We start from the raw sequence: 14589 nt of genomic DNA, 5'->3' as shown, positions 1-14589 counted from the left end.
AGCTGTACAGGACTTTGGTTAGGCCACATTTGGAGTACTGTGTGCAGTTCTGGTCGCCTCACTTTAGGAAAGATGTGGAAGCTTTGGAGAGGGTGCAGAGAAGATTTACCAGGATGTTGCCTGGAATGGAGAATAGGTCGTACGAGGATAGGTTGAGCGTGCTAGGCCTTTTCTCATTGGAACAGAGAAGGATGAGGGGTGACTTGATAGAGGTGTATAAGATGATCAGGGGAATAGATAGAGTAGACAATCAGAAACTTTTTCCCCGGATACAACAGAGTGTTACAAGGGGACATAAATTTAAGGTGAAGGGTGGAAGGTATAGGGGAGATGTCAGGGGTGGGTTCTTTGCCCAGAGAGTGGTGGGGGCATGGAATGCGCTGCCTGTAGGAGTGGCAGAGTCAGAATCATTGGCGAACTTTAAGTGGCAATTGGATAGGTACATGGATGGGTGCTTAAGCTAGGACAAATGTTCAGCACAACATCGTGGGCCGAAGGGCCTGTTCTGTGCTGTATTGTTCTATGTTCTATGTTCTAAATTGAAAATCCTTACCTTAACAAACCAGAGTCCTATTTTTGGTTAGAGGAGTGGGGGGCGGATGCGAGAAGACAAAACAGGTGCAGTGTCTCAGGTTCAGCCACTGCCCAGATATATTACCGGCAGTCCCCTGGTCGTCACTCCCGCTCTTCCTACTTATTAACTAGGTTAGAGGAGGAGGGCGGGTGGGAGACACTACAGTAGTAGAGTCTCGGGTTTAGCCGCCTTGCTGCTATATATGGTCACTGCTTTCCTTCCCGGCTGCCCCTCCGGTCCACGTCACTTCCTCCGCTGTTTCCGCTCCTTCTCCGCTGTTGCTCGCACTTATTTACCCCTGCACCTAACACTATTGGCAATTTAGCATGGCCAATTCACCTAACCTGCACATTTTTGGACTGTGGGAGGAAACTGGAACATCCGGAGGACACCCACGCAGACATGGGGAGAATGTGCAAACTCCACACAGACAGTTGCCTGAGGTGGGAATTAAACTCAGGTCTCTGGCGCTGTGAACATAGAACATAGAACAATAAAGCAGCAATGCTAATCACTGTGCCACCATGTACTTCATGATTGTTGCAGAATTCTTTTAAGAGCAGAGATCTAATGGATTAGATACTTGTGAAGTTTAAGCATATGCTGAGTAAGGTGCAGAATTAGATTATCAAAGCTTCAAATTCTCCTGGCATTATTTTGCCTGAAATTAAGATATATATTCACCATTACACTCTAAGGCAGTGGTTTCCAAAGCAGGGAACATGTACCTCTGCAGGTGTAGCTGATGTCTCGAAGGGTATTTTGCCCTTACTTGTGTCACGGTGGACTAGATAGAAGGTTTTACAAGCCTTCCATTCCTGCAGTCAGTTTTCCAAATGCAACTGGTTGTCTTTGGTGCTTAGAGTGGCACTGCCATTCACCATCTCTTTATTTGCTGTTCCCTCAATTCCAGGTTTTCACTTGTGCTTGTTACTAATAGCCACACCAGTGAGGTATAGTTGTGCCTGTGAGCAGTATAAATGGAGAGAAGCAACCTATAATCAGTGGAATAGAGAGTGGTTGGTAAGTGAGTGACCGTGCATGACCGTGTGCACAGAAATGCTGATGGAAATGCAAGAGCAGTATCTGTTGGTCCAAATAGTCTCCAAGTAGGTGAGATCAGCTGATTTCTGGGTGCACATTGCCAAAGCAATCAGCCTGATCAAACAATTTCAAGGTACAAAGTGAGAGGGAGAAAGGTATTTGCCAAATGGGACTGCTGAATGAGTGAATGGGCTAGAGGAAACTTTGGGAAGAGGGGCTGTTGAGTCAGGGAGTGTAGGTATTTAGAAAGAGGGGCTGTTGAGTGAGTGAGTGCAGTGAAAATGGCTGGGAGGTGCGAGGGGCTGAATGGCCTACTCTTGTTCCTATTTGTTTTGGTCTTATGGAAGAGTGGCTGCTGTTCGTAGGTGTAAGAGGTGGAGGTGAGATTCATATTCAGCACTAGTCTATCAGAGATTTAAAAGCATATCAATTGGTCTGATTGGATTTAGAGCCCTTCAGTTCACTACAAGGCTGCTAAGAATTCATAAGTGTAGTGAACTCCAGTCCTATTTATTGTTCAGCTGCCAATTGCACATCTTCAAGGACCTTTGTCAGGGTGCATTAGCATACTGGTTATCTAGAGATGTGTTTGACCAACATCACAGTTTCTGAATTTTAATTCAATTAATTAAATAAATCTGGAAAAAGCTAGGATCAGAATAGTGATGCACCTTAGAAGTTATAAAATCCCATCTCGCTTAGGTATGTCCTTTACAGAAGGAGATTCGCTGGACTGCCAAATCTAGCCCATGTGTCTACAGACATTCAGCCATGTGATTAACACTTAACTGCCCTCTGAAATGCAAGTCACTCTGTTGTCACCATTCTCTTCAGGTTGAGCACACTAAAATACAGTCTTGCTAGTGCTACTTACATTCTGTGAATGTATAAAATAGGAGGTTTACGCTGGACCCACTATTAGACTTGCTCAAGTATTGGAGTCGTGAGCATCACTAAATTGCTGCAGACTTGAACTTTGAATTATTTGATGGTATCGTTTATGGCCTGCAGGGCCAATGTTATATTTGTTATCTGTCTTGGAAGCTGAAGTAACTTTATGGCTTTGCCATTTCTACATTGGAAATTCTGAGATGAGTCAATAACTTATCAGTAAAAGAATTTACCACCAGGGGATTTGGCAACTCATAAAAATAGCTTTGTAAAAACATAGTCAGAATTCATCAATGTTTCAAGTTTAGTTGACGTTCATTTAATCTGTTGAATACTAAATTTTAATGATTGGTGGTGGAGGGCATAAATTGGAAGAAACACCAACTAATATTGATATGATGCGAGGATAATAGATTCAGAAAAAAATGGAAGTAATACAACTGAAAGTTTGGTAGTACAGAACTTGAATATGTCTGTAAGGAGACATATGTACCATGTCTCCTACTATTGTTTATCTCGTACCTACTTTCATGAACACGTTGAGATTCCTTGAAGTTCCATGCATTATAAGATTGGCCTCATCAGCAAGCCTGACCCATTTGATCACTCTACATGCTTGCTGCTGAAATTTTGGCAACATCAAAATCATCCTGTGAAATAATGGCTGTCCCAATCAGATCATTTTTAGGTGTTTATTGGGCAAACCTGTGTATGTGCCTATTGTCACCACTTTTGGTCCTGCAATCCACCTCAGGTTACCCTGGGAGGGTAAAGTAGCTCAAAAATGCGAACAACATGTGAAACTTGTGGATCAAGCTTATATTGTGGAATAGTAACATGAGTGGTGTTCAACACTAGCCTAACATGCTGTCAGGAGAGAAAGATGCTTTGCCTGTCACAGAAATGTATGCAAATTTAATTCCTGGTATGATGCTAAGCATGAATGCCACCTATTCCAAAGCCTGGTGACTTATTTCAGACATCATGTTCCTTTGGCTGTTTGCAACATGCCAGGTACTTATGACTCCATGAACGTACGTAAGTAGCCTATGCATACAAAACTCAAAAACATGTTGTCCATCTTTAGATTGGACATTTTTCTTCATAATCCTGAATGTGCTAAGAATTATGCTGACAACCAATTGAAGGTTGTTAAGTGACTCAGTGTTGTGCTCTTGAGGATACTAGAAGCTAGATATAGTAGCAAATAAGGCATTGTTCTATGTATGATTTGGAGATGCTGGTGTTGGACTGGGGTGTACAAAGTTAAAAATCACACAACACCAGGTTATAGTCCAACAGGTTTAATTGGCTTTCGGAGCGCCACTCCTTCATCAAGTAGTTGTGGAGGACACAATTGTAAGACACAGAACTTATAGCAAAAGTTTACAGTGTGATGTAACTGAAATTATACATTGAAAAATACCTTGATTGTTTGTTGACACAGACACAAAAACCCACATGCACACATATACATATACGTTTGTGGGGTGAATTTATACTTGCAGAGTTACATTGTACTTTGCTCAAAAACTGCATGAATTCATGTAAAACTCTGTTAACTCTCTTTTTACATTAAAATCAATCTAAACATCATGGCACAGACACAGAACACAGGAGGCTAACACCTTCAACATATTATCTGACTAACACCAATTGTTACAGTTAACCTGAGAATGTAACTTTTTAAAAAGAAGTTTTGAGATTTACATATGAAAGAAGTAAAACTATCATGGTATTTGAACAAATGAAAGACTCAACAAGCAATCAAGGTATTTTTCAATGTAAAATTTCAGTTACATCACACTGTAAACTTTTGCTATAAATTCTGTCATACAATTGTGTCCTCCACAACCACCTGATGAAGGAGCGGCGTTCTGAAAGCTAGTGCTTCCAATTAAACCTGTTGGACTATAACCTGGTGTTGTGTGATTTTTAACTTTGTTTTATGTAGACTGCAAGAGCATATACATATGTTGCACCTATTTTAACTTAACAAAGAAGGTGACAGCCATTCTCTGGTTAATTCTTCAGAACAATGCCCTGACCAATCAGAGTCAAACTGCATAATTTAAATTTAAACAAAGCTTGAGAGTTAATTGTCAGTCATCACCTCACTGATATATTTTCCATGACATTGCTTCTACAACAGAATCCATTTGTCAACCAATCAGGATTTTTTCTAATACAGTACAATACAGTACAAAATGTTTTTCCTCGTGCAAATGCCTGACATTTACAATATGGAAAACTTTAATGAAATGTGTCTTTTCTCAATAATACTCAAAAACTGCATGCCTTAATTGCGCCACTTGTGAAACCCAAGCACTCAATCTGTCCGAATTTGTGTGGATTTTGATATATTTGAGACATCTGAGCCCTTGTTTATTGTCACACTTCTTTTCATATAAAATGAAGCTATTGTCCTATTTTTGAAAGATGGAAAAAAAACTATCATGCTTTAAAACCATTATTCACTAACCTGTTAGTTCTGGCTGCCACATAATAGGCAAAGAGACAAAGGAAATATATGAAGGTAAGTCAACTTCTAATGCTGTGACTGGAGAAAAGAAAATTTCTGCTCTTCATAGCTAAATAAATGTGGATTATGTAAAATAATAGTGGTTCTCTCTGCAAACCAGACCATTGCAATTATACCTTGTTGGTGTAAGAATAACTTTTCACTGGTTTAGAAATGCACATCGTTAAGAAATGCTAGGATTTCATATGAGTTGAGTAGTTCTCATTTCTTTCATTTTTCTTGCAGCTTATGGGTTAAGGGAGATTCGATGGTGTGTTATTTCCACTCTTGAGTTGAACAAGTGCTTAGAAATGAAGAAAGCCTTTGAATCTGCCAAAATACATCCTTCCATGTCCTGCGTTCAAGCAGCCTCGGCATTGGACTGTGTGAAAAAGATAGCGGTATACACTTGGTCATTTTCCCCATTCCTACAATTTTTGCTGAAACAATTGAATCCAATTTGCAGCATTAGTTTCTTTCAGGCACACTTATCGACTGTAATATTGAGAAAGTTTTCACTGTTTTATCTTGTCAATTTAGTAAAACACATTTAACATGTTTTTTCCCTGAATTTCCTTGACTTCTTCATATGAAATTACATTTTTTTGAAGTATAAGATTATGAATTGACAATATTGCTTTATTGGTGAAAGCCAAAAAATGGCTCTTGTTGATCTACATTGCTAAGCATTAGTTCATCAATTTAATGGTAAGATCCTGGGGAGTGTTGCTGAACAAAGAGACCTTGGAGTGCAGGTTCATAGTTCCTTGAAAGTGAAGTTGCAGGTAGATAGGATAGTGAAGAAGGTGTTTAGTATGCTTGCTTTTATTGGTCAGTGCACTGAATATGGGAGTTTGGAGATCATGTTGCACTGTACAGGACATTGGTTAGGCCACCTTTGGAATACTGCATGCAATTCTGGTCTCCCTGCTGTAGGAAGGATGCTGTGAAACTTGAAAGAGTTCAGAAAAGATTTACAAGGATGTTCCAAGGGTTGGAGGGTTTGAAGTAAAGGGACAGGCTGAATAGGTAGGGCTATTTTCTCTAGAGCGTTGGAGACTGAGAGGTGAACATATAGTGGTTTGTAAAATCATGAGGGGCATGGATAGAGTAAATAGACAAGTTCTTTTACTGGGGTGGGGGAGTCCAAAACTAGAGGACATAAGTTTAAGGTGCCAGGGGAAAGATATAAAAGAGACCTAAGGGGCAACCTTTTCAAGCAGAAGGTGGTGTGTGTATGGGATGAGCTGCCAGAGGAAGTGGTGGAGGCTGGTACAATTACAACATTTAAAATACATCTGGATGGGTAAATGAATGGGAAGGGAGTAGAGGGATATGGGCCAAGTGCTGGCAAACAGGACTAGATTTATTTAGGATATCTGGTTGGCATTGATGAGTTGGACTGAAGGGTCTGTTTCCATGCTGTACATCTCTATGATTGGATGACTCTAAGTAGGGTTAATTTTAATTTGTATCACCTTTGGCATTAAGGCCTCACAAGCTGATTGATAGCTGACTAGCATCAGATCCCTATTAATCCCAAATACCAAAGTGTATTAAGTGCCAAGGACATGTCACTGGGCAGCTAAATAATCTTTGTTTCTTGTGTTTGGGTCAATTTAGTATGACATTCGGTGTTTCAAATTTCCAACTACTACTTTAAATTGGATATGGCATTGTGCATGCTCTTATCATTTTTATGGGTGTTAAAGATCATTTTGATTATTATTTTTGTGGGGTCAGCAGAAGTGAAGTGCTTCTCCATACTCTGCAGAAGTATTTTGGATCCTGACTGTCCTCGGCTGCCCTACCTTCCCTGATTCACCTTCTTACTGCCAGCGAGAGCAATCTACTATTTGCAAGCGGCACATCTGGTGAACTGCACTGGGACTCTCAATTTGGCACCATGTGACTTGTTGCTGAGTCTACGACTTCAAACCAATGCTGTTTCTTTGCTTTAAGTATGGGTTATTGGTTAGTCACCCAACAATCAAAATTAATCCCAAGTTTGAAAGGTGCACAATTTCTAGCCTGTAAAGGAGTAGGGATTTTCTGTATATGTGAATTAAAGTAGAGAGCCAAATAAAAAAGTGTCTAGATACTTAAAATCTACAAGCTGGATTTTGCTGCAGGATTTAAGATGCTGAAATTAGAACCAAGTGGGGTTCCCAAGCCTATCCTTACCTTCAGCGAGACTGGCTCACTAATCTTCTGTGAGATGGCAGAGTTTGCCATCCATTAAAGATAGCAACCAGGATGTCATGCTGCAGGCCAGATCGACTAGTTGGCAGCAGATATATAATTTTCAACTGAAAACAAACAAAAATGACCCTGTCTGAAGCCGTATCTTTTACAAAATTGGCACTGTAATTTCGGCTTACTGGTCATTCCTTTCATAGGCACCTGGTGAAAACAGGATGACTGGGATTCAACAGCTAACCACATTATTCAAATTGCTAACCACAAAGACTTGCACAGTACAACAGACAAGTCAGCAAACACCACAGACCAGAAAAAAAGTGAAAAGGTTACTTGCTATAGTAAACAGCTTGTCCTGCAGAATAATTTCTGTATTACTCAGACAACCCTCAACCAAACAGTGCACACTGGAATCGTACACAGGAAGGTACAGAACGGCCCAACCCTTCATTCATCAATGCTATTCATAAAAGTCCCTTATCAGGTGTTTATAAAATTAGTTAATTGTGTATTTGTAATCAGTTGACTTAATTTAGAGAACTGTAAAAGGCAATAATACAGAAAGTGGCTGGAGAAACTCTATAGATCTAGCAGCATCTGTGGACAGAGAAATGGAGTTAATATTTTGGTCTGAAGAACAGTCATGTTAGACTCAAAATTATGACTCTCTTTCTCTCTCCACAGACTTCGTTATACTCTGAATTTCTTCACCACTTTCTGAGTTTATTTCAGATCTCTCCAGTATTTTGCTTTGATTTGATTGTTTAGGGCAAGTTGTGTTTAACTAATTGCTTGAGTTTTTTGAGGTAACACAGGTAAACATATGACCAAAATACAAGAATAGACCATTCGGCCCTTCGAGTCTGCTGTGCCATGCAAAAAAGATCGTGGTTGATTTGATTTTTACTTCAACTCTACATTTCTGTGTATCCCCGATAATCGTCCATTCTTTTGATAATCAAGAATCTATCCTTCACTGCCTTAAAAATATTTAAAAATTTACATCTACTGCCTTTTGAGAAAGAAAATTCCAAAGACTCATAACCTTCTCATATATGTTTTAAATAGGCAACCACTTATTTTTGAACTATGTCTGCTAGGTCTAGATTCTCTCACAGGAGGGAACATAGTTTCAACATCCACCTAGAGAAATCCCCTCAGGATCTTATATGTTCCAATTAAGTCATCTCCAGCACTTCAAATTCCACAGGGTACAGGCGTACCCTCTTTAGTCTTCTATCTCATAGTGATGCGTTCATTTCAGGTATTGATCTAGTAAACCATCTCTGAACTGCTTTCAGTGTGTTAACATTCTTCCAGAAGTACGATAAACAGCACTTTATGTGATACTCCACTTGGGGTCTCACCAATGTTCTGTGTAATTGAAGCATAACCTTCCTACTCTTGCACTCAATTCCCCATACAATGAAACATAACATTCTATTAGCCTTCCTGTTTACTCATTATTCCTGCATACTAACCTAATGCAGTAAACAGATCCCCAAAATGTGTTAGATAAAGTGCAGTCAGTAGGCTTTTCAGCAAGATGGAAACCCAGAGAATAAAAAGTGAAGGGGCTACATGGAAATGAAATTAGTTAAGTGGTAAACAATAGAGGCCAATGGTGAGTGAGTATTTCTCAGACTGGAGGAAGGTAAACAATAATGTTCCCAGGGATCGATACTTGCACCTCTTTTATTTTCTTAATTTAGTCATGCAGACATGAGTATAGAGGTCACAATCTGGAGATGAAACAGGACATGTTGTGAACTGTGAGTACGAAGATGACCTTAAGAGAACATAGATAGGTTCATAGAATGGGTGGGCACATGGCAGATTGAATTCAATACACAGAAGTGTGAAATGTAACATTTTGGTATAAAGAACAAGGAAAGGCATCACAAAGAAATGGTACAATTCTAAAGGTGGTTCATAAGCAGAAAGTCCTGGGTATTATGTGCATATTGAAGGTGATATGGGTTGAGAAGCTGGCTAAAATGTCATATGGAATCCTGGGCTTTACAGGTTAGAGGTTTGCTGTACCAACACAAGGCAGTTATCATGAACCTTTATGAAACACAGTTTTGGCTTCGGTTGGAGTATCATGTCAAGGGTTACAAGGGAAGGGTGAGAGGTGGGACTGCTTGAATTGCTCTTGCTGAGTGCTGACATGGACACAATGGACCAATAAGTCTCCATCTATGCTCAGGCTAACCTGCGATTCAGTGTTAAAATAAAACAAAGAATTGAGGATGCTATAAATCTTAAACAAATATTGAAAGTGCTGGAGAAACTAAGCAGATCTGCAGCATCTGTGGAGTGATACCAGAGTTACTGTTCGAGTTGAGTGATCCTTCATCAGATGATTCCAGGCCTGCTGAGTTCCTCCAGCAATTTCTTCAGTGATTCAATCTAGATGGCAAAAAAGCTATAAATGGGACTGAAAATAGTTTGCTGATTAAAATAATATAAACTCATCAGTTTCATGCACTGTTCAGTCAGGTATAGCATGGCTCGGTACTGAATACAGTTTCCTCTACACTGATCCAGCGATGCATCAATTGTAATCACAATGAATTGCACTGCAATAAGGTAGTTTATTCAATTTCTTACACCAGCTGGTTTTGGGCACTCGGAATAAGACTGTAAGGTTAGTGCTACTTGGTGTAAAGCTATTTAGATTTGTAATACCCATAACTTTAAGAAGTGATCTTAACATTGGCCATCTGCCTTTCACATAAGGTCCTAACAGCTAACCAAAAGATAAGACTTTTATTTTCATTAATATAGACTGGTTTTAAACCAAATCACCAAAAGGTGAATGATTTTGTCTCTTGGTCTCTTGAATTTATTAGGGGCTAAAGTGGATGGGCACCAAATTCAGTTAAAATGTTGAAATGAGGCTTGCCTGTCCACTGAAATGGATGAAAAATGAAATCACACAGCATTATTCCACACATAATCATGTCGAAACAAATATCTTGTGGGAATTGCAGTGAACAAATTGCTGTTATTTCAACATTACAATATAGATTGAACTTAAAGTGCTTTGTGATGTTTTGAGATTATGAAAAGTCCTGTGTGAATACCAGCTTTAAGTAATTCTACAGTATTGAAACTATTAAACTGTTTGAGATTAATTCTTTATTTAAATAATAACTATTTTAAATCATTTATTAGAATAAAGAAGCAGATGCTGTGTCATTGGATGGTGAGACTCTCTATCAGGCTGCAAAGGAATATAAACTAAAGCCCATTGTTGGTGAGACGTATGATCAAGGTACTGCACATAGGGATCAAACGATCCATGCCATTAATAAAGGCTATGCTACTGTAATGGTTGTGTTACTGGACTAATAATCCAAAGGTGTGGTTTCAGTGAACCTGCATTAAAATCCATCATGCCAGAAAATTTGGAAATAAAAATGTGATACCAGTGAATTTGTAGGATCACAATAAATAATACTGTTCTTTAGAAAAGAAACCTTGCTGGCCTTACCCTGTCTGCCCTTTGTGACTCCAAGCCCTCACCAACAAAGTTGACTCCTATTTATCCTCCCAAGAACCCTGACAAGTACACCTGTTCTGCTTGGCTCATAAGCAGTTCTTTCCTCCCTTTTAAGTGGGAGGTTTTCAGAAGTCTAGAATTCATATAAAGATTTAATTGAGTTGCCTGTCTCCTGGAGACTGCTTGGCAGCCCCACTTCCCAATGTTAAAACCTAAAATAGACAGACTGGCAATTTAGAGTAACTTTAAGGAACAGGAACAAGCATGCTCCTCTGACTTTTATTTAAGTGTTGTAGTTTTGTGGAAAGTTATCCTGGGAGTACTGTAGAAGAATGTGATGATTAAATTGGGTTAATTTACAAAATTGTCTATATATGTATTGGGGAAGGATGGTGATGTAAGAGTAAAGGAGCTTAGAAATTTGTTTAATATCTCCCAACTGCTGAGGAGTCAGAAGCAATATTTGTATGGTATGGTACTGAGATGTATTACTGAAATGCTGGTAGATCTAGATGAATTGTTAAATTTCTTTTAATTTATTTTGGTACTAATACATGTTCTGTTTCTTTCTTGTCCTTTAGAAGTTGGAACCCTTTTTTATGCAGTGGCTGTTGTCAGAAAAGCAAACAGTTCAATCACTATCAACAATCTGAAAATGTTAAAATCCTGCCACACAGGCTTCCATGAAGCAGCAGGGTGGAATATTCCTATTGGTTATCTAATTAACACTGGGAAAATGTCAGTGATGGGTTGTAACATTCCAAAAGGTAATGCTTAAATAATTGAATCTTAATGATGGTGTGTGTGTAGATTGATTTTCTATCGGGTGGCACAATGGTAAGCACTGTTGCCCCACAGCGCCAGGGACCCAGGTTCAATTCCAGCTTCAGGTGACTGTCTGTGTGGAGTTCGCACGTTCTCCCTGTGTCTGTGCGGGTTTCCTCCCACAGTCCAAAGATGTGTGGGTCAGGTGAATTGGCCATGCTAAATTGCTCATAATGCTAGGTGCCAGAGGGAAATGGGTCTGGGTGGGTTACTCTTCGGAGGGTTGGTGTGGGCTTGTTGGGCCGAAAGGCCTGTTTCCACACTGTAGGCAATCTAATCTAATCTTCTGTTTGAGTCTGCCTTGCTATGATGGATATTGACTGATGCCACCTCCCACTATCTCTTGACTGATTCCTTAAGTTCTCAATTATCTATGGTCCATCCTCTTTACTTTATGATAGTTTGTCATGATAAGATGATAGTTTATGATACTTTCCTAGCCCATTTACTTAAGAAAGGGAGTTGTATGCAGATATTACCTAATTATTGTTAATCTTGAGTTGACATCTCAATTTTCACTTATTTGGTGGAAGTTTCTATTATATAAAACATTCAATCACTTCTTTCTTACAGCCATTGTTAGATGATTTTTATTGTGAATGGTTGAACGGCTGAAAAGAATGTCTTATACCCTTCTTAAACACAAAAGATTCAGTATAATAAGTTGCTTTTAACCTTAATACTATATAAATCTAACCCAAAAAATCAGTCTTAATCTAAACAATTTGCTATACAGAGTATATAAAAAGTGATGTATCCAGTTAATACATTGTTTCAACCTCTGAAAGTCTCTAAAGGTTTAGACAGTTACAAATTTAAACATCTATTGTTATAAAGTTAGCTATAATACAAAGATTTAAGTTCAGCCAAATATAATTGCTTTTCTTCCAGAACCAATTAAAATAAGCCAGTGCAGAGTGCAGCTGTAATCATGATTCTTTTCTAATAACTCCTCCCTCCATTCTTGGTTGCCTTTTAAGGACTTAGTGATCTAGGATGATGTTAACTGCCTTATATGACCTTGAAGGTAAGATGATCAAGAAGCTGGGAGATCATATCATCAACCTGAAGAGACTGGGAGCCCCTGAGAATGGCCTGGCAGAGTACCTGTTTGATAGGCTCACCCTGGGGGAGAGTGACTGAACTGACTGCAGGGAGCAAGTCTTCATTTTTATTCTATGAATGAGATCTATAGAAACTGAAGCTGTAGAAGTAGCTCACTGTCTTGGGCTTGTTTATGGAATGTACCAAATGTAAATAAACTGCTTATTGTTGGAAAAAAACAAAAACAAAAAACAATAACCTTAAGGTTGCATGTTCTCACAATCATGAATTGATCTAAATGGGGCAGCTGGTGTGATGATACTTTCATTCTGATCGAAATCCCACAGTCCAACTTTATTAACTTAGTCTAAGCAAAGTCACATGATTTTGAAGTATTAAATCTATATCGGTTAATTATGCAAAATGTATTTAATTAATCAATATACTTTGTGTGTTTAAAACTAGGTTAATTATGGAGTGTTAATTTCCCTACTAATCCATGCCACCTTTTAATTATTTCACTTTTCCAGTCTAGATAACTAATGCAGTGTCTACACGTTCTCTTATGTGTTTTATGTTTTGGAACAAATTTATTAAAGATTTAGGACCTAGCTTCAGTAGCCTTTGCATCATTGGGACAAGAGGAAAATTTTTGTTATTTTTGATACCTTTGTTAATCATTGAGCAGGAACATAACAGGTAGATGATTAGGCCTATAGTCACTAATTGGAATGGTTTTGCTGGTTTAACTCCTGCTATATAGTATAGTTGAATTCCTGGCCAAATTGAGCCTTACGTTAAGAATTAATGATAACATTTGTCAGGAAATTGAATATAAACTGTTCTTGAAAAATAGAACTGATGGCTGGATTTAAGGAACTTCTTAAAGGTAAATGACCATACATGAAACAAAAATGTTAATATATTTTGGAATGGCCAGTCATAATGTCCATTAATATTTCAGTATTTCATTGGCTGCTAAGGTAGCAAAACATCTAGTAACTGACATGGCAAATGTGAAGCAAGCAAGTTTAGACTCTGTCCACACGACAATCTGATGTAAAGCACATGAAATTCCTACTTGATAGCTGATAATGTAGAAGTGTAGTGAGGGGAATTGTTCATCACTCGAGGACATGAGAGCAGAATTGAAGGTGTAGCTGTTAGTAGTCACATGAGTATTAGCTTTATAAGGCATGTCATGTATTCAGTTCTTCATTCAGTGTTCAGCTGATTTTAGAACCTGTGGAGCCATATTCATTGTCAGGTCATTGACTGTTACCTGTGAAGATAAATGTGAGGCCACCAATGTGCCAACTAAGCCCACCTCTGATGTAAGTTGAGATGCCTAGCATATCTCCGTGGCTTTCTTTGGCAAACTTGATTAGGGAACTCAAAGTGAAGGAACCCCTATGGGACAGTGACTGTGATATGATAGAATTATGGGAGAAGCTGGTATTACAGTTGAGTAAAAGTAACTACAAAGACATGAGGGAGGAGCTGACCAAAGTTGATTGGAAGGGCAGCCTCGCAGGGAAGACAGTGGAGAACAATGGCAGGAGTTTCTTAGAGTAATTCAGGAAGCACAGCAGAAATTCATGCCAAGGATGAATACACAAACTAAGGGGAGAATGAGGCAACCGTGGCTAACAAGGGAAGTCAAGGACAGCATAAATGTAAAAGAAAACAACATACAGTATGGTGAAGATTAGTGGGAAGCCTTCTAAAAATCAAAAGGTGACAAGTAAAGAAGCAATAATGGGGGAAGAAGATGAAATATGATGGTAAGGTAGCTCATCATATAGAAGAAGATTGTAATCGTTTTTTTAGATATATGAAAAGCAAGAGTGGGCATTGGTCCAATGGAAAATTAGGCTGGAGAAGTAGTAATGGGGATCAAATAATGGCAGCGGAACTGTACAGGTACTTTCATCATTCTTCACTGTGGAAGACACAAGTGGCATGCCAGAACTTGAGAGTCTT

General features: G+C 38.8%; 1 protein-coding gene across 1 annotated transcript in view; it reads left to right on the top strand.

Moving 5' to 3' along the window:
* meltf (melanotransferrin) overlaps positions 1 to 14589 on the top strand; it is an 88262-nt gene that overhangs the window by 8345 nt on the left and 65328 nt on the right. Inside the window, exons 2-4 of the mRNA XM_043702473.2 lie at positions 5277 to 5431; positions 10410 to 10509; positions 11319 to 11504. Of these exons, the coding sequence (XP_043558408.2) occupies positions 5277 to 5431; positions 10410 to 10509; positions 11319 to 11504 (441 nt within the window). The remainder of the gene's footprint in view (positions 1 to 5276; positions 5432 to 10409; positions 10510 to 11318; positions 11505 to 14589) is intronic.

Source organism: Chiloscyllium plagiosum, unplaced genomic scaffold, assembly GCF_037043375.1.
Source record: "Chiloscyllium plagiosum isolate Xiang-an unplaced genomic scaffold, Cpla_swu_hap1 HiC_scaffold_13, whole genome shotgun sequence".
NCBI classification, from domain to species: Eukaryota; Metazoa; Chordata; class Chondrichthyes; order Orectolobiformes; family Hemiscylliidae; genus Chiloscyllium; species Chiloscyllium plagiosum.
The sequence above is the reverse complement of the archived record's forward strand: the minus strand, read 5'-3'. Positions and strand labels throughout refer to the sequence as shown.